This window comes from Dipodomys spectabilis, unplaced genomic scaffold (genome assembly GCF_019054845.1).
Source record: "Dipodomys spectabilis isolate Male_0828 unplaced genomic scaffold, ASM1905484v1 ptg000002l, whole genome shotgun sequence".
Lineage (NCBI taxonomy): Eukaryota > Metazoa > Chordata > Mammalia > Rodentia > Heteromyidae > Dipodomys > Dipodomys spectabilis.
Window position 1 is genome coordinate 1,671,310 of NW_024870679.1, and position 20,758 is coordinate 1,692,067.

The window sequence follows — 20,758 nt, forward strand, 5'->3', positions numbered from 1 at the left end:
GGTATACTTTGAACACAAACTTGTCCTGAGGATGGAAGCCTGGTTTAGCTGTGCCCTGCCTTTAACTTGTTCCCAAGAGCCTCAGGTGAGGGACTCCTGTCTTTCCCAAGTCACATCGGGTCTGGATAGAAGTTGGAGCCCAGCCTCACTTTCCCACTCATGGGGTATAAGCACTGGATTTGGAGTCAAATGGTAGACTTCGCTATTGTGTAAACTTAGCCATGTTGCTTGACCTCTCTGAGTCTTGTTTTTCTCAACTATGAAGGTATACTGCAGGGTGGCTGTGAGATCAAGGACATAATGTATCCAATGGCCAAGTATACTGCCCAGAACACAAGACAGCTCACACACTTCAACACTCACCTCTGGGTGGCCCCAGGCACACAGTAAACCAACCAACCAGACAAATAAATGCTTTTACTAAGTCTTGGTCTCCTTTTCTGTGAAATATGTGTGTATATACATATATCTATATACATAGATATATGTGTATATATATATATATATATATATATATATATATATATATATATACACATGTATGTATACACACACACTCACTCTATTTTATCTAACAGGAAGGTGACAAGAATCAGATGTGGGTTTTTAAGCACTGTAGAAATACTGCTCTGTGGGCTACTGTTTGCCAAATGACACATTCAAACATTTCTGTGGAGGGATGAGACCTATGGAGCTTGTGTGGGGAAAGGCAGTAACCTGGGCTGAGGACACTCCCACTGTCTCCCACCCCAGCTCTCCCAGGAGCAACCTCGGGGAATTCAATTCCTGGCCAGGAGTGCAGTTAATGAGCCAAGTCCTGGTGGTTTTGAGAAGAATCCAGCTTCAGTCGGCTTTCTGCTTCTTGTCTTTGGTGTTGGGAGTCCCAGACTGGCCACATCTTTCCTTCTCTTTCTCCTTCTCCTCAGCCAGCAGAGCCAGTGACTTGTCCTCCTTTGTGAAATCTGCTTTTGGGATTGGGTCCAGAACTCAGACTGGCACTGCCTATGGGAGGGCTGGTGGTCCAGAAAAGCCCCAGGCCACAGCCTCACCCTGCTGTCACCCCTAGGACCATGACCCAGGTTGCCCCTTGAGTTCCCCTTCCTCTGCTAATACTTCAACAACCAGTGTGAGGAAGCCCTCATTCTAGGTCCCCTCCAAATTTAACAGGACCTGCTTCCTGCCTCTCTACTCCAGTTAGTCCTGACAAATCCTTCCATTTGCCACCTGAGAGCCAAGACCACCCAACCTTCATATGCACACACCTCATGGTAAAGTCAATCCTGCCCATGGCCTGCTGTAAAGTCCTCATGCTTACTTTCCTGTCCCCTACTGGAGTTCTCTTTCTCCCGTTCAGCCCTGCCAATGCTTCCTACAAGCACCTCTATACTCCTAATGAGATGGCAACCCAGAAAATAATCGAATGGGGGACACACTATCTTTTATGCTTTCCTTTTCCCTGCAACTTAGTCAAGCCTGGGTAGAGGGAGCAGGGCCACTCACTGATGGATGCTACCCCCGTCACTCTCCTCTGTCACCTCTGAGCTCTGCACCTCTACTGTCTGCTTCCCAACTGTCCCAGCCACCAGCCAGCAGATTGCCTCTATCACCGGCCAAGGCCGGTGGTTCAGGCACCCAATCAGAGGCTGCTGGTGGGTGGTAGGTGCTGGCTTGCAAGGAATCTGCCCTCATCCTAGGAAAGAATCAGGGCTTTTGCTTGCTTGATCCTTCACCCTCCACCCCCCAACCCCCACCCCCACACCTGATGCCGGAATCCTCTTTCCTGCCTTCCTCTGGGCTCTGTTCCTCACCTCCTCCTGACAGGATGCAGTAGCCTACAGCTGCCAGGAAATGCTGCTCAGGTCTGCAAGGACACAAAGGGACGAAGGATCTGTCAGCTCCTGTGACTTCATCCTCAACTCTTCCTGTCTGCTTCAGTGCTGCACAAATAGATCCCCTACTGACCTGCTTTGGCCTTGTTTCTGGACACTTTGACTCACTGCTCCAAGCTTGTGAGCTTCATGGTCCTGTGTTACTTCCTGAGAGATGCAGTTCCCTACTCCCTGAGACTGGTTTTAGAAACCTTTCCCCCAGTGGTTTGCAGTCCTATTTGTGAAGACCTCTCAAGAGGCCTGATCTCTGGCCACACTATAGTACAAGTTGCTCCTGTTCTTGCTTCTCTTCCCTTCTAGACTTGCTTTTGTGTGTCTAGCATGGAACTGAGCACAGGGTCCCCAATGTGCTCTCCACACCACCAGGTGAGCCCCAAGCTGACACATCTCTTGCTCAGGCAAAGCCTCCTTAGCTGCATTGTGAGGCCAACTTTCCACCCTACACAACCCATTTCCTAGGAAGAGAGCTTGCAGCCAAAGCCATTTTCAGAACACAGAGTGTCTGTCCCTTTCCACGTGGGAGTGTGGTCCCCTGACGCTAGCTTGCTGGTTTGCTTCTTGGGTTTCCCAGGCCAACTCTTTTTTTACTTTTTGTCAGTTGTGGGGCCTGAACTCTAGACCTGGGAGCTGTCCCTCAGCTCTTCAGCTCAAGGCTAGCGTTCTACCACTTGAGCCACAGCGCCACTTCCGGCTTTTTCTGCTTATGTGGTGCTGAGGAATCGAACCCAGGGCCTCATGCATGCAAGGCAAGCGCTCTACCACTGAGCCACCTTCCCAGCCCAGTCCTCTCCCATTCTGCAGTTCCAATCCTCTCTCATGAGTCATCGGGCTGCTCTGGCTCTTCAAATGATCATAGCCACTGCCCAGCCCGCTTATTCCCACTGTCACCCCAGAGCTATCACCTTTATGCCAGGCCCTCAAGCTTTCTTCTTGTCCTGCCCGGTCTGTTCCACCAGCCTTCCTGACCTGGTTTGTCTTCATGTCCTTTTTCCCATCTGATCTCACATGAACTCTAGGATTTTTGTTTGTTTTCTAACTTGCTCTGCTGACAGTCCCACCTCTGCTGGGGACGCTGAGTCTTGCCAGCTTCTTCTCCCTTATTGCTGCGACTGTGGCTAGGGGTGGAAGAGGGCAGGGTAACAGGGAAGGAAGTTAGAGTTGGGTGCTGAGCGCCTTCTCTACTTCCAGCCCCACTTCTGGCCTCACTCCAGGCATTGTCTCCCTACCAGGCACAGAATGGCCAGTGAGGCAGGGGTGGCAGCATGTGGACATTCATGTATAAGCACTGAAACTGTGTAGGCTCAGCTCCTACACTCACTGGCCTAAGGAGTCTGTTTGCTATCATAGAGCACTGGGCCAAGACTGGAGCAGCTGTTGGAGTTCCTGGCCTGAGGATCCAAACACCTGCTCAGACAAGTCAACTCCTTGCCCAGGATATAAGCAGCAAACTTCACACCACAGGTTCCAAGAGTCTACAGAAATCCTGGTGTGAACTTCTGGGACCCTGATGGGCTGGGCATGGGATCAAATATCATCACTGAATTTCCCCCAATTAAATGCATCTGTGCCCCAAGGAGACAGGTAGGGCCCAGCCCTCTCTGCTCCCATGATTCCAAGTCCTATTTTCCATACTGGGAAGATTGCCTGGCTCCTTTAAATTCTCAACCATCCTAGAGAAGCCCTGTGATGATTGGGCCAGGATAGACAAATGGTGGATGAGGAGCTTGGCTTTTATTCTTCTCCATCACAACAGATGATGGGATCTTGGTGGGAAAGTTGGTATTACTGGATAGGCATGGATTAAGGAATAGTTCTATAACTAAGCATGTGTACTATGAGGCAGACCCTAATATCTCTCAGGAAGCATGCAGAGGGAGGGGATGCTGTCTCATTTGTGAAGAATAGATGGCAACCTGGAAGGAGCAGGGATGGAAACAACTTATCTCATATTCATTAAGTGTCCTTAGGGGAGCAGAACCATGTCAGGCAAAGCAGAGTAAGAACAAGAAAAGGAGGTTCCTCTCTAGCCCCATCCAACATCTCTGGGTACCAGTGTTACTGTTAGTGTAAACTGAGTGCTAGTCTAAGGCTATCAGCCTTAGACTACTAAAGCACATGTTTCAGTGATGATTTTGTTAGAGAAAGTATCTGTCCCTTTGAATCACACACTTTTTTTTTCTTTTCATGCTGGTACTGAGGCTTGAACTCAGGGCCTTACACTCTTTCTTGGCTTTTTTGTTCAAAGCTTGTGCGCTACCACTTGAGCTATGCCTCCAGCCCTGCTTTTTGCTGGTCAATTTTTTTTTCCCCTGCCCAGGCTGACTTGGAACTGAGGTCCTTCATGTCTTAGCATTCTGGATAGCTAGGATAACAGAAGTGAGCCACCAGTGCCCAGCTTCACACATTTTGCTGAAAACTTCCTAGGACTTCATTAGTCTTGTGTCACTTCCTGTCTCTAGACTGTCTTCCCTCATGCTCCCTACTCACTGACTTTACTCAGATCTCCTTCCCAACTGATCATCCCCATTAGCACACATGTCTTTCATGCATCTTAACAGGCAGTTGACAACTGATGTCTCATCTTTCTTCCTTTTCTAGACCTGATCCTGACATGCCATCATTCCACTGGCATTCCATCAGGGTCCAGTAAATTCCATGTTTCCCTTTCCGAACTCCCTTCGTCTTCCAACACTCTTCTTTACACATAAGTCTCTTGTCCAGCCTCACTTCATGCTTTAAAGTGTTAATGTACATCTCCTATTCAGACCTTTTCCCCCTGAATTTCCCACTGCAGTTCTCCATAATTGGACATTTGTCTCACAATTAGTATGCTGAAGGATGAACTCCTGACTTGTATTCCACTCTCCAACTTCCTATCATAATTTTCATAGTCTTCCTATCATACCTTGAAGTCAACTGTGTTGGAGTCAACCATGACCAATTTATATCACATTCTTGTCAAAATGTACCTAGCATATCAACACCCCACCACTCCCATCATTTCCCATTCAGGCTTGTAATGATTCTGCTTCCAGGTCTGCCCCTATCTAGGTAACTCAAGGTGATACATCCTTGTGCAGTGAGATCATGTTCTACCTTTTGCTGAAATCCTTCCTATGGACTTCCCTGAGCAGATGATGAAGGAAATGTCTCTCTGGGTCAACTTTTGGACTTCTGTCATTTACAACTATTCTCCCCTGTGCTCACTCTGGTCTGGCCACACAGATCTCTTTGCTAGTCTTCTAACACCCCAGCACATGTTCACCTAAGGCATTCACTGACTTTGCCAATGCATGGAAGGCCCTTCTTTGTCCCAGGCAAGTACTCAGGGTATACATTTCCAGTATTCCAAATAACCATCTGAGAGACACAATCTTTCAAACCCACTCTTACCTCATTCCTTTTCCCTGGCATTCCTGCTCCTTTGCACTATACAGCTTCTCTTACAGCATTATTACAAACATGGAAGTGCATGCATGTATCATCTGTCATTTTCTAAGATTAAAGGTACAGGGGAAAGGATTTTGGTCCATATTGTTCACTGTTGTATCTTTCGTAGCATACAGATCAGCACCAATGTAGACTGACTAATAAGTAAGGATTCTGTTGTTTTTGTAGGTCCTACAATATCTATTACAAGAACTTGGGTACAGTTAATTTTAAAAAAATATTGAAGACAATAGTTCAAAGCAACAGAGTCACACTATTGTTCAAAATGGGAAGGTTTATTGAAGGGGTTTTCTCTCAAAGGAACAGGCAATCTTTTGCTTCTTAAAAGAATTAGCAAGAAATGTATGTCATACCTTGCGCCTGGAACCAGAGGACACTCCTTAACAAATCCAAAGAACTTGTGTTCCCCTTTCCCATATCCTTTTAAAGCCGTTAAATATCTGCAGCAGAATTCATGTTGCCTTCCCAGAAAACAGAATGAGGCACCCAATTCAAAGTCTCTAGCATTAAGCAAGCTGTACATTCCAGAACTCCAAGGTGAAATTGCAGTCAAGAGAAATCTACAACTAATGTATTACTGTACTACATTTTGGGGAATGTTAATAGCTGGGTGGCTAGACTGCCTCAAAGCTCATATTCATTTCCCACTCCACAAGACTGGCCTTTCCCAGCTCCTGGAAAAACACTTGAATCAACTCTGCCCTTCTAAGTTTGTAGATGATTCAAGTGGTGTGTGTGTGTGTGTGTGTGTGTGTGTGAGAGAGAGAGAGAGAGAGAGAGAGAGAGAGAGAAAGAGAGAAAGAGAGAATGAGACAGACACAGTACTCAATGCCTTGTACATTTCAATTAGCATTTGCTCACAGGTAGCACTATACCATTTGAATCTTATCTCTACTTCTGGCTTTTTGTTGGTTAATTAGGGAGAAAAACATCTCTTGGATTTAATCTGCCTAGGCTAGCTTCGAACCATAATCTTCAGATCTCAGCCTTCTGAGTAGCTAGGATTACAGGTATAAACTACAGGCAACTCACCAGGTAAGTGGGGATATTTTTTTTAACATGTATTTATTAGCACATTAAGTACATGACCCAAACAAGTCTTCACACTTGGATTAGACACACATGTAACTTATAAGACCATGCTTTTGTTTTGGCACTACCAGGGTTTGAACTCAAGATTACATGCTTGCAAGGCAGACATTCTACCACTAGAGCCATTGCCAGCTCCTAAGAACATGTTTTATGTCTTTTTATTATTTTAGTTAGTTGGTCATGAGGCTTGAACTCAGGGCCTGGGCTCTGTCCTTGAGCTCTTGTGTTCAAGGATAGTGCTCTTACCAACCACAATTCCACCAGTTTTCTGGTGGCTAACTGGAGATATGATTCTCAGGGACTTTTCTGCCTGGGCTGGCTTTGAACCTCAAACCTCAGCCTCCTGAGTAGTGTGAAGCACCTGCTTATGTCTTCTTATTCTTAATATTATCTTATGAGGATTGTTCAGAAAATACCCGAGTAGTCCTTAATCTTAACTGTTTTGTTACTTTCCCCATAGTTCATAAAATAAAGGTATGTAAACTGACAAACATATGTGTACCCATAAGGATAGAGAGATAAAGTATTAGCCAGGTGCTGGTGGCCTCCTAGCTATTCAGGAGACTAAGATCTGAGGATCATAGTTCAAAGCCAGCCTCGGCAGGAAAGTCTGTGAGACTCTTATCTCTAATTAACCTTTAGAAAAACACAAGTGGCACTGTGGCTCAAAGTGGCAGAGTGCTAACCTTGAATGAAAGAGCTTAGGTACAGTGCCTAGGCCCTAAATGCAAGCCCCATGACCCACAAAAAAAAAAAAAAAAAAGAGGTAGAGTATTTTAAATTAGATATAAAAATGCAAGAATGTGTTATTGCTATTCATATGTAAAAAAGCCACTCCCAAATCAAGTCATCTGCTTTCATGAAATTGGTAACAAATATAAAGGTCAGTCTTTTTCCTAAGTATTAACCTTTCCAAGTACACTGCAACTCTAGAGAAAGTGAACCTTTTTACTGAGTAAAGTGTAGCTATTGATGATGGCAGATTAAGGTACCAAAGAAAGAGGAGTTCAGAGTTGGGGGAGAAAGGAGGAAGACACTAGTATCTGTATATCTCTATTCTCAAGAAAATTAGTAAGGGAACTGTTCACGTGGTCACAGTTCACTCAGGAAGTTACTTAGCCATACCCTTGCCAAATCTTACTTGTATATCTTTCCTGCTCATTAGATAGTAAACTCTTGGAGGGTGAGCCTGCATGAATTAGATGGGCTTAAATACTTACAATATAATGCTTGTAGAAGCACTGATCCTGCAGCACCCCCTGGTGGACGAAAAGATTATAGCTAGAGATCATATATTTACTGTTCATTCTACAATGGATTGAAAAAAAACAAATTAAAATACTATCAATTGTGGCATCAAGCCTTCTTTAAATGATATGCTACTCCTAAAGTGATAAATATTAATATAGAATTCTTAAATGTTTATCATGTAATTCATATAATATCCTAAAGACGATTTCTCAGCAATAAAAATACATCCTGTTTTCAGAAACCCTTTCTACACTGAAGTAAATAGTAAAAGGCTTCCACACCAGGACAATTTAAGAACAAACCTTTCCTCTTACTTTCTAAAGATTCTTTTCTGGCTTACTCAGCACCCAGATTTCTTTGAGATAGTAATGCGTATCTCTGATTTTAGCTGGTCCTGATATGTGCCAAAAAGGTAGTTCCATCAGTAGCGCAAATACATAGTGAAAGATGTGGCAAAGGAATCCAATGAAAATCATCTTTCTTCACAAAATTCCAAAATAAAAGATATTGAGTTTATACTTCCACTCAAGCAGACTGAAACTTTAAATTCGTCTTATCGAATGTTCCAAGAAACTCCATTTTGCTGGTTTGTAAGATCTTTGTCTATGTTTTTCTAAGTCTAAAGAAATGTTTAAGATGTGAAGTATAATGTATGGTATATATGTGTACACAGGAGGGGAACCAGGAAGACAACACAGAACTAGAGGGAATCAGGGAAAAACATTTAACAGCGGGACCCATCAGCTGCACTGGACATTGACCAAAATGAACTAAGCAACTCAATGGCAGCGATGGGAGGGAGGGAGCAAGTGGAAAAGAGGGAACAGCTGATGCTATGCAAAACAAAAGAAATGTACACATCACCCAATGTGGAAGAAATAACTATCGCAAAGCTCATAGAACTCATAAATGTTATAGCCCGTGATAGACAATTTGCTCCAGGACAGTTAGAATGTGTTTGTGACTTTAACTAAGCATCACTATCCCACAATACTGTGAAAGTTGGGAAATTATATAACCACTTAATCACAATAAAAAATTTGAAAAAAAAAAAAACCTCAGGAAAAAAAAAGATGTGAAGTATAATTTCAGAGGACCTTAAAATAGAGTACTCCTTTTAGATGGGCACATTGGCATGTGCCTGTAGTCCCAGCTACTTGAGAGGCTGGTATTGGACTAAGAAGTTTGAAGTCGGCATGGGCAATATAGCCAGATCCCACTAAAAAACATCCAACAACAACAAACCTTTTTGACCTAAACAATTTGGCCCTGCTATTTTAAGTACTTCTGCAATTTATTGTATTTCTTGCCCCTCAATCACAGACATCCATAACTGGATCAGTAAAAAGGAAATGTTAGGTAACTAAGTTTATTAGAAACTCAAAAGAATACAATTTCCAGTTTATTGAACAATAGTTTTAACATTTTCTTCAGGCTTCTCAGAGCTTACATTTGAATGCTGACATTAAATTTTAATTTAGTAACTTATGGGCAGACCACACTCCTGGAAAATTCCGCAAGGCTGAGCACATCTTCATGCCTAGTTGCAACAAGACAGTAGCTAGATCCCTGAGCAATGATTTAGACTTTCTAGGACTGGTCTCCTTGATATTCGGGGACAAGGCACGGGGTTTCCTAAGCCTGCTTGTTTCTTTCTCCAGTAATGAACTGGTTAACAAGCTGTTTGTTCTACCTCTCTTTAGGGAGAATGGATTATCACCCAGGGTCCATGTCCTAATTATGCTCTATCTCTTGTAAAAATGCATATAACTGGGAGGAAAAAGCAAAGCACCACTATATAGCCAACTACAATTCTAATTTAGCATTTTTATATTAATATGCTACTTCATATACGGTTGAAGCAAAAGTAACTAATACATTCCTTTTATGTATTCTAACTTTCACTCACTTCTCTCAAGTTCTGCAATCTAGTTATAAAGCAAGTTAAAAATTTTTCACACAATACTTCATTGGTGGAGCCATACCCAACAAGTTAACATGGCAAAAGGATTCCCTTAATGAAATTACAAGCCGTGGAAGATTTAAAAATAGTAAAAGTTAAACCCTGATACAGTATTAAACTTATCTTTTTTACATATAAAAATAATACACAGTGGGGTATTTTATTCAATAAGATACAATCTTTAACATCAGAGAGAATATACAAAACTATTCCATGTTGTCTGATGTACTTGAGTGTAGAGTAGGAATAAATATATCTAGAACAGAAAGTGCTAGGTCTGTTCTTAAGAGAGAGATCACCACCTAATGTAGTTTAAAGCCAAGTGTTCTGCAGATTCCAGACAGAAAAGGAGCTGCTGTCGAATTTTAAACAATGTGGTCATTATAAAATAAATGCTTTAACTCTATAAACAATAACAAAAACACACAAACCAAATGAAAATGTACTAAAATTTAATTATCCATAAAAGCTGTAATTTAATCTGACATAAAACACAAGAAGCAATATTAGAGTTGGTTTAGTATATTATATATTTTAGCTTTGAAAGCCATAGAAATCAGTTATCCCAGTTTTTTCCTATAAAAGACCCATTTTTCCAAAGCATTATGCACAAACAATTTTAATTAGAATATGACAGATGATATTTCATAATTTTTAAATATAAAATGAAGTCAATGACTTGAAAAAGTTATTTGCTGCAATGAGTTTGAGGGGAAATTTTATAATCTATACCATTACAGATACAAAGTATAATGGTTCAACTTTTTAGTGCTTGACAGGGAAGAATCATGATAAAAAGGTCAATATGAAATCATTTGATTATAGTAGCAATATCTAACATTTGAAATGCATCCATGCTCTTTTGTATAATTGTATTAGTCAAGTATACTTATTTTCACATCTGTTATAACTGCTATTGCAAAGGAGAAATACTATTGTCTTATTTTCCAAGAGATTTATACACAGAGTGATTTTTTTTTTTCTCCAGGGAGCTTGTGCAAACCAATATAAGATCTAAATTCTTCACATAATATATAAAACAGGAGAAGCCTCTTCGGATTTAGTTTTTTGAAGTCTGGAATGCTGGCACTTTCCAATTAGGCAACAGTTCTTCATTCCTGTAATCTAGAACATTAAATAGATTCAGCTATACTTACAAATATATCTCTTGATGTTGATGCTAGTAAATTAGCAGATACTCAATAACTTAGAAACACTGATATTCACTGATCATTAATACGGAATGAAATTATATTAAACACTTACAGTAAAAGGGCTATTTGAAATTTCCTTTAAATGTTTAAAAAATGATTAAATATAAGAAACTGAGTTCACAGGCAGGAATAGTATTACTGATCAGCTTTGGCTTATCATCTGTTTTACTATCATTAGCAGTTCTGTTTGCAAATATCACTGTTTGAAAGTGGTATTCTGTTTCTATCATATTGTATCATGATGATGAAGATGACGATGGTGTAGTTGTACAAAGAGGTTACAATTGCAGAAGTCAGGTTAGGTTATGTTTCTTGGGCAATGTCACCCCTTTGTTCTCCCCCCTTCCCTACCCTCAGTTTTTACATACTATACCCTGGATAAAATGACTATATTTGCTCACTCTTCTTCCCTCCAAGCCGTGCCTGCTTTTGTCTACCCCCTAAGACACGGTTTTACTTTTGGTTTTTATTTTGATAAAGAGTATGTTAGGTCTTTAGAGGAGTTGTGCCTTTTGATTCTGCCTCAAGCACACCCTCCTCTCGTCCATCTGTTTGTGTGTAAATGCACTGAACCCTGTATATGTTATAAGGCATAGTTTGTATATTAGATCTAGCCTTCACATATGAAAGAATATATGCACTGTTCATACCATCTTATTTATTTTTTTGTTGGCAGGGGGCTTGAACTCTGGGACTGGGCACTGTCCCTCAGCTCTTCAGCTCAAGGCTAGCACTCTACCACTTGAGCCACAGCTCTACTTTCAGATTTTTTGGTAGCTAATTGGAGATATAGTCTCATAGATATCCCTGCCCGGGCTGGCTTTGAACTGCAATCCTCAGATCTCAGCCTCCTGAGTAACTAGGATTATAGGCATGAACCACCAGCACCCAGCCCATCTTATTTTTAAAGGTTCTTTTCCACTAAGGAAATGACACCTACTGCATAAACTTCATGGGGAATTCCTGATTGAATCATTTTGATTGTGTGTATTAGGACTACAGGCTAAGACAAGACATGACACAGATAGAACTCATATTCAAGGGCAGAAAAATCAGCAAGTCATTACTCAGCAGAAGCAAATTAGGTTAAAGGAAAAGCTGATGTTGAATGTCTCTCAGAGGTTTTAAAAATGGGACATAGGAGATTAACAAGTTTTAATACAATTTTGCCTTAAAGGCTATGGATAGCCAAGTAGTGCTCAAGATTCATAATTCTTACTAATCTGCTTTTAGTTGTGTCTAACTAAGTTGCCAGGCTGGCCTTAAACTCTTGGGGCTTGAGTATTCCTCCTGCTTTAGCCATTCCAGTAGCTGGAAAAACAGACATGTAATATGATACCTAGCTCAGTTATTTTAAAAGTATATGAACAACATGGCATTTCAGGTCTACAATCACAATAAAATGTATTGCAAAGCATTCTGACTAGTAAGTCATCTATTACTTGGTATTATCAAACATTCAGAGATCTCAGGTAACTCTGTTACCTTAGATAGTTGAATTATAAATCAGAGTCTATAAATTGGTGCAACCGGGATAAAATTCTTATTTCTAGATCTAGCCTAAGATTCTTCTCCTATAAGGTAAAACTCATGTATGGCTGAGTTTTGTTTTTTAACACCATAATCCGTTAGGCAATGTCACCTTTTTCTTTAAACATGTTAAAAAGATGTTTTCTGAGAATAAGGAGTTAAAGCTAAGGTCGGCTTAAGGCAATGGTGTCAAGCCAGCAAACAGTAAATAAAATATTTAAGAATTGTATTCATTTTCCCTCTATTTGTACTATTCCCTAAACAAACACTAGCAATCATAACACTAATCACTTTGTGGAACTGATTATAGTTACTGAATCAAAAGCTAGAAGCTGTCTTCCCTAACTACTAGACAATTCTCATACTCTTTTCTCCTTTCTGCATATTCATTTACTTTCACTTAAAAAGGAGGCTACAATAATTCAAATGTTTTAAGACATATATTTACTTATCCATATCTCTGAAAAAGTATACATCAATTAATCTGGAGATCTGGAAGAGGCAATTTACCAAATAGATACAAAAGACAGACAATACTGAATTGGTCAGTTCTCAATTGGGTTACTTTTTCTTTTAACTCTATTAAAGTTTAGTAATAGTTATATACTCAAACTACATTGTAAATCTACCCAATAAAAGTACTATTTTAAGTTATTATTTATAATTAATAAAGAGAAACTTCATCAACTACATAATTAAAAGCAAGCAAATAAGTATTCCTACAGGGCCTTGTTTCTGACTTGATAGTTTAAATGCTATCACTAATTTCTCTCAAGTGGGTTCACTTAATAAATCCTAAATGGTACTTGAAGTTAACTGGAGATGAAATATTTACTAAGAAGTAATTAACCCATACCAAGGTACCAAAACTATAATAATATGCAAATATAAGTTTAAAAAAGAGAGATTCAAGTAAGGAAGGTTGATAGTACAAATTTTGGGGAGGATATGAACTCAAACTGTTGGTGTATGTGGACACTACTAAAAAGCCTTTCAGAGTGATTGTACCAGTGAGCTGGCCTATACATGTAGCCAACAGAAATGCATGTATCTAAATACAAAGCCATTTACAAAACATGTACAAAATTATACATACTAATTCCCCAAAAGAACATAGAGGCTGGGAAGTTGGCTCAGTGATAAGAGTGCTTGCCTTGCATGCATGAGGCCCTGGGTTCAATTCCTCAGCACCACATAAGCAAAAAGAAAAAAACCAGAAGTGGCCACTGTGGCTGAAGTGGTAGAGTGCTAGCCTTGAACTGAAGAGCTGAGGGACAGCACCCAGGCTCAAAAAAAAAAAAAAAAAAAAAGGAACATAGATGTCTTTTAATAGTCTCAATAGTGATACAAAATGATTTGTTATCAGAGAATAAAAATGAACTTGTCACATACAATATTCAAAACATACTTTTGAATGAAAGAAGCTATAAAATAATACATTGCAGGGCTTTGTTTATGTTAAGTTCAAAGAGGGGCAAACTAATTCATGACATTAGAACATTTAGGGAGAAGTGAGCACTATTCATAAATAGGGTGCTCACTTTGAGATAATGGATTAAATATGCACTTTTTTTCTTTCAAAGAAACTACTGTTTTAATTCAGCATAAGTTTGGCAATCATCTAGGAAGGCACTCTAATTTATGACAGCACCTTCTATTTTTTTTTTAAGTACTTGGTACCAAACTCAGGACCCTGCACATGCTAGGTTAAGTGCTTTACCACACTGAACTATTCCTTCACTCACTAGCTCTGTTTTTTGAATACTCTGTCATAAGTGCCAAGACTCTGTAGTATGAAAATCAGATATAATCCTCATCCTCACAGAGCTTAGAATCCCATGAGAAAGAGGTAAATAATTAAAACAGATGAATGTATCTCTGAAAGTGTATTTCTGTACAAGCTACAGATATAGCCACAATAGATAAAATGAAGAACAGGAAAAAAAGATGATGAAAAAGGCATCTGTTCGGCTTTTGGTATCTTACCTGGCTCAGAGCTGCTGCTGGCTTCAGGTCTAGAGCAGCAGACATGATTTCTTTTTAGGCTTCTTCTTTTCCACTGGTGTTTTCCTATTTATCTGTCTGACCAGATCATAAAATATCTAAGTAAAAAGAAGAAAATACTTACTTAACAATTATCTGAGACCTTGTTTACAAAACAATTTTGGTTCTATTAAATATTAGTCTGCTTTGAGGTTTATGTTTTGCTGTCAGATTTTGTAGAAGCCCTTGCTAACTCACAGAGTAAATAAAGCAGGAGTTAACTAACTCATAAAGAAGGAATATGCGTGCTCTTAGACATTCAATGTAAATTGAAAACAGAATCAGTAGTGAAAAATGAGGTAGTGAGGGCTGGGATATAGCTCAGTGGCAAAGCGTTTGACTCACAAATGCAACGTCCTGGGTTCAATCCCCAGTACTCCATTCCCACTCTCCCCTCCCCCCAAAAAAGAGGCAGTAAAAACTTAAAATTACATAAAAGTTACAAAAGTACCAAAGCTACAATAGTACCAAATAACTTTGTATAGTCTCCCTAGATCCACCAATCAGTAATATTTTGCCATGTTTACTATTTATCTCTTACTATATACACATTTATTTTTGGAACTGTGTGAGAGTGGTATACATATCACAGGTCCCTTAGTAGTCCAGTGTGTATTTCCAAGAACAAGGATATTCTCTTATGTGACCTCAGTTTAGTTCTCTCACTCAAGATACTTAACCACTGATATATAACCACTGATATATTACCTTGTATTATCTCTCGTGTGAATTCAGTTTTGTAAACTATCCTAAAACTGTGCTAAAAAGATTCCCCTCTAGGGACACAATAACAGAATAACATACTGCATTTTCTTCTTAAAGATTTTAGTCTTTTTAAAATAGGAAACAGTTTCTTAGATTATGTCTTTCAGGGCATTGTCATTTCTGAGGAATAAATGCTAGCAGAGTTACAGATTTTCCCTTCATTTGAGTTTGTTTCACATTTAGATTCAGGTTCTATGTTTATATATGAAGAATATAAAAGAATTAGCATGTTCTTCTTACAAGTGTCACACAGAGAAAGGCAAAAGGTATTTTCTCCTTTTTGGTTATATTAATTTTGCTTTAAGTAAAATTACTGTGAATTGAGACAAGTAATATGCTAATAAACCTTGTGGACTTACTTTTGGATGAAAAGTACAAAGAACCAAAGACAAAACACAACTGTATGCATATCACAAACATGTTTATTTTTGTGTGAGTACTGAGGCTTGAAACCAGGGCTTGGGTACTACCCTTAGCTTTTTTGCTCAGGGTTGGTATTCTACCACTTGAGCCACAGCTCCACTTTTGGCTTTATCTCTGGCTAATTGGAGGTAAGAATCTTCGACCTTTCTGCCCATGCTAGTTTAAAACATGATGCTCAGATCTCAGCTTCCTGTGTAGCCAGGATTACAGGGGTAAGCCACTGGCCTCTAGCCCCAAAAACAAGTTATTTTAATTCTGATGTGCTTGTACAGTTTCATACTGCCAAGTATGCCAAAGGGTTAAAATATGAACTAGGGTCAACTGAATTTGGTTCTTTGCTATGAATGCACTCACTCACTAATGATGTGGAATAGAACAATTATTATAGAAGTCCTTTACTGCTACTTGTGGAATAAACAGTACTTTGCAAAGCTGGATTTTAAAAAAAGGACTATTACTATAGGGACATATAAGCAAGTTTTAAATATATATTAAACATGAATCAAGTCAACTTTCCTAATTTTTTTCTTGTCACTACTCTGCCATGCTGGGAACAAAACTCAGGATCTCATATATGCCAGGCAATGTGAATCAATCAGTGAGCTACACCTTTAGCCCAATTTTCCTAACTTTAATACTTACGGTTTTCTTGGAGGATGTCTTTGATTCAAGGATACATATATTTAGGAGTAATGTGATTTTTGCAAATATATGGCAAAATATTAATAACTGGTGAATATGGTTAAAGAGTTAAACAGATTTTATTTATTGATCTTTTGAGTGAATTTAAAAAGTAAAATAGCTAAATGTAAATGTAAGCTATTGGCTTACATTTCTTTAAGACAGTAAGCAAATTACATGTAAAGATGGTGATAATTTCTTTAGTTTTTAGTGGCCTAAAGATTTCAAGACTAAATTGTTATAAAGGAAAAAAAAAAGAGAACTAATTTATCCTAAAGCTCTAAATAACTCACTCATGAGGCCTAATCCTCTGATTCTTATCTTCTTGAAACTACTTAACTCTCTCATCTCATTTCTAAAAATAATTTGAAAGCACAAAATTAATTAATAAAATGTAGCTGTTTTAACAACTCCCAAGTCCAAGTTGTGTCACAACTCTGAAGCCTTCAAGAACTTAATGTGTATATGCTACCTATGAACTTTCATTAGTTCTGGAGGCTCAATGTGTGAACTATAACATGAAAAATAATAAAAAGATAAACCAGGACAGTTCACTCATCAAGCACATACATAGTTATGATTTCAGTTTCTTCATGCCACTTTCCAGTTTCTGGCACATATTAGACAGGACGTAACTGATTTTCGTAATAATCTAAATTATTTCTTTGGAAAATATTGCCTACCTCACAGCAGCAGATGGTTCAGTGATGAGGGCAAGTTCGAACTATAATATTTGGTTAGAAATGCTGAAAGTCCCCAGCCTAGGTTCTTCCTCATCTCTCTGAACTATAGAAAAATCTAAAGGGAACACAGAATAGAGTTTCTCAATCCCTCTCCCATTCCTAATTTGGGATGACTTGATTCCAATTATTATTCCAGCCTCAGTAAAGAACAATTAATTATTGAGTAGGATGGATGTGATTCTGGTACAGCTATATGCTACTTGTAAAACATAGCAAAAGTCACATATAAGAATTAAAGAAAAAATACAATCAGAGAATTAGAGGACTCTGGACAAGCAATGTGCCTTGTCTATTTTCTAATTTGAGGCTGAAAGTTGAATCCAAAGTTGAGAAGACTAAAAGAATTTTCCCTCTATCTTTGGGCATTTGCAAATCACACGAACATTTACAAGATAGCTTAAGCTCTCTGAGCAACTGCTATCAAAGAAATCCTGTAATGGATTATTAGGCCATTAGATTTAAAATAACTACAACATCAAAAGACCCTCAAATTATACCCAAGAAATTCTAGCATGAAATCCATGTTTCTCAAAAAGGTAAGGTGTATGTGTGTATATATATATAGCAGGGCTTGAACTCGGGGCATCATGTTCCTATGCAGCTTTTTTACTCATGGCTGGTGCTCTACTACTTAAGCCAAACCTCCACTTCTGGCTTTTTGCTGGCTAACTGGAGGTAAGAGTCTCTTGGATTTGTCTGTCCCAGCTGGCTCTGAAATGCAATTCTCAGATCTCAGTCTTCTAAGTAGCTAGGATTACAAGTGTGAGCCACTAGCATCTGGCTCCAAAAAAGTTAAACTTCTTAAAATGGCCAATGCCATTTCATGTTGTTATAAACCTTCTTACCAAAGGTAGAGTCTAAGAAGTCATTCTGCTACATTGGAAACTGCAACCCAAAGGAGGCGTCATAGGCTCCCATAAACATATAATGATAAAAGGCAAGGAACAGTTCCTCTCCACTAGGCTCTGTCCCAAGTTATAACCAGCTGACCAAATGAGCTCAGTGGTAAAGACAGAAACAGTAAGAAGTCAGATCCCTAAGGCCAACCATGGTACAGAAAGTGACTAAGCACCACTGCTGTATTAGTCAAATGCATCCACCAATTATAACATATCCTTTTTATCAAAGTTAATTATAAAATATAAAAAGGACTACTAACAAAATTTTATCATAGTCACATTTTTCCAAACAGCCTTTGGGAAACTAATACTTCAATAGAAAAAGTTGAAGCTAGATGAATATGTTTCCTTTCATTTACTTGACAATGAAATAAGAAATAATTGTTGTAGAAGATCTCAGCAGGACTTGTTCCCCTAATGAGATGTAAACTTAGGAGTGGGAACACCTGCCCAGATGAATGTTACCAGGGCACCTAAAAAAGTGCCAGACATACAGAAGATACTCAACAAATATTTGCTAAATAAATGTAATTAATGGATTCCTTGTTTTAATGTACTTACTAAAACGATTTCATCTAAAAAAATTTTGGCATCCATGAATTATTTTCTGCCAGATGTGTAAAGTAGTTTAGACATTTTAAGACGGAGACATAGATAATAGTTTATAAGCACATATCAGCCAAGAAAAGGTAACTTATAGAACCAGAGGTCAGAGAGAAACCCCAAGCAAAATCACAGGCTCTGAATACTAATGCACTTACTCTAAATCTGTGTTTTAGGTGGCCTAAATTCTGAGTACTTGTGATAATACCAATGGCAAGCACACAGACAAGGGAAAGGAAAAAAGGCTCACTCTGTTGTTATTATTGTTGTTTCTTACAGGCTTCTGGTAAAGTTAGTAAAAGCCAAGGAATCTCAGGTTGACTGATTGGTTGGGGCAATTAGGAATTGTACTAATTTTTTAGGGATCAACAAACTATTGGCCCTTTACATACAGATATGCAGCTTACATAAGCTCTCCAGTCAGTTAGGTTCTCAAGACAGAGTGCTTGATTTAAAGCAAAAAAAACAAAAAAACAAAACAAAAAAAAAACCTTGTGTACCTGGCTTATCAAACCTAGAGGACTGAGTTTTAACTAAACTTTTCAGCATGCAACAGCAAAAGTGAGGCATAACTCAGAACGCCAAATTCTGTGATGTTCAAGTTTTAGACAACAAAGGTTTACTATAAAAGTGACTAATTTTTGTATTTTCCTACTTGATTTTACAATCTATTAATAAACAATTGAATAACAGTTACAAATGTTTTCTTAAAAATTCTGGATGTTATTTCCAAGAAAATCCAAATTGTGCCCCCTGCAGTTGTAGGTTACCTCATTAACATTGATCTTTGACTTTGCAGAAGATTCTAAAAAGGCACAGTTACACCACTGTCTTGCTAAATTCTGGCCCTGTTCTTTGCCAACTACTCGCTCATCTTCCAGATCACATTTATTGCCAACCAAAATCATTGGGACCTGTGGGAAGTAAAAAAACAACAATAACAAAAAATGTAAAATGAACTATAACATACTCAATTACTTAGTCTCAATAAAGAATTACTACTACCAACTGAAATTAGTCACACTATAAACTTTACCAACATTTAAAAAACTGTCTGGGTGTAGGGTTAGAGAGAAGATGAAAAAAAAAAAAACACAAAACCATTATGAAAGAGACCCTACCAGATTCATATGTCAAATTGTTTTAAGAGCATAATCCTAAATTTCTCAGACAGACTACTACAAATACCCAGTAGATTCCAAGTAGAAAGATTTGAAAGAAAAGGAATCTCCTACAACATAAAAAAAAATGTACTTACCGGGCGCCGGTGGCTCACGCCTGTGACCCTAGCTACTCAGGAGGTGAGATCTGAGGACCACGGTTCAAAGCCAGCCCAGGCAGAAAAGTCTGTGAGACTCTGATCTCTAATAAACCACTAGAAAACCGGAAGTGGCACTGTGGCTTGAGGTACAGCACTCGCCTTTAGCTGAAGAGTGCAGGGACAGTGCCCAGACCCAGAGTTCAAGCCCCAAGACCGACCAAAAAAAAAAAAGAAAAAGAAAAAAAAGTGTACTCACTGGGACTAAGTGGTTTATCTCACAGTGTAATAAACACCTCAAAGGATGACAAGACCAACACAGTATACTAGCTCTACTTGTACAGGAGAATCTTTTAATCTTCCTTTACTATTTCACCTAAATAATTTTAAAGTGAAATAGTGAAGGTGAAATAGTAAAGGAAGATTAAAAATAAAAATGAAGCCACAAAACAGGTATGTTTTTTTCCTTTTTCTCCATGTCACATGTGCTTGGCTGTATCTTGACTATATACTCCTGACTTCTGTAAAACAGGTAGTTAAGAAACTGTATTGTATTAACTTTATCAGTTAACATGTGTTCAGAGAACAAAGTCCTTTGTTTGGGAGATGATGGACACTATTAAAAAAAAGAATTTAAGAGATAGTAAACATTTTACAACAATGTTTTCCATTTATTTATTTTTTTGCTTGTTTAGTGCTTGTCCTAGGGCTTGAACTCAAGGAACTTTTTTGCTTTTTTTTTTCACAACTCCATTTCTGGCTTTTGGTGGTTAATTGGAGATAAAAGTCTCATGTACTTTTCTGCATAGGCTGGATTGGAACTGTGATCCTCAGATTTCAGCTTCCTGAGCAACTAGGATTATAAACTGGAGCCAGCCTAGCACCAGCCTAACTTTTTTTCCTTTATTACATGAGATAAAAGGGTTTAACATTATCAGGGCTCAGTGGTCTAAC

General features: G+C 38.7%; 1 protein-coding gene across 4 annotated transcripts in view; it reads right to left on the reverse strand.

Annotated features, from left to right (window-relative positions):
• Window positions 1–10,080: 10,080 nt before the first annotated feature.
• Window positions 10,081–20,758, reverse strand: part of Rap1a (RAP1A, member of RAS oncogene family) — a 73,752-nt gene continuing 63,074 nt past the window's right edge. For all 4 annotated transcript variants that reach the window (XM_042675284.1, XM_042675293.1, XM_042675302.1 and 1 more), the window contains 3 exons: window positions 19,317–19,460; window positions 14,376–14,491; window positions 10,081–10,770 (listed from right to left, as the gene is read on the reverse strand). In XM_042675284.1, the coding sequence (XP_042531218.1) occupies window positions 14,405–14,491; window positions 19,317–19,460 (231 nt within the window). In that variant the 3' untranslated portion in view covers window positions 10,081–10,770; window positions 14,376–14,404. The remainder of the gene's footprint in view (window positions 10,771–14,375; window positions 14,492–19,316; window positions 19,461–20,758) is intronic.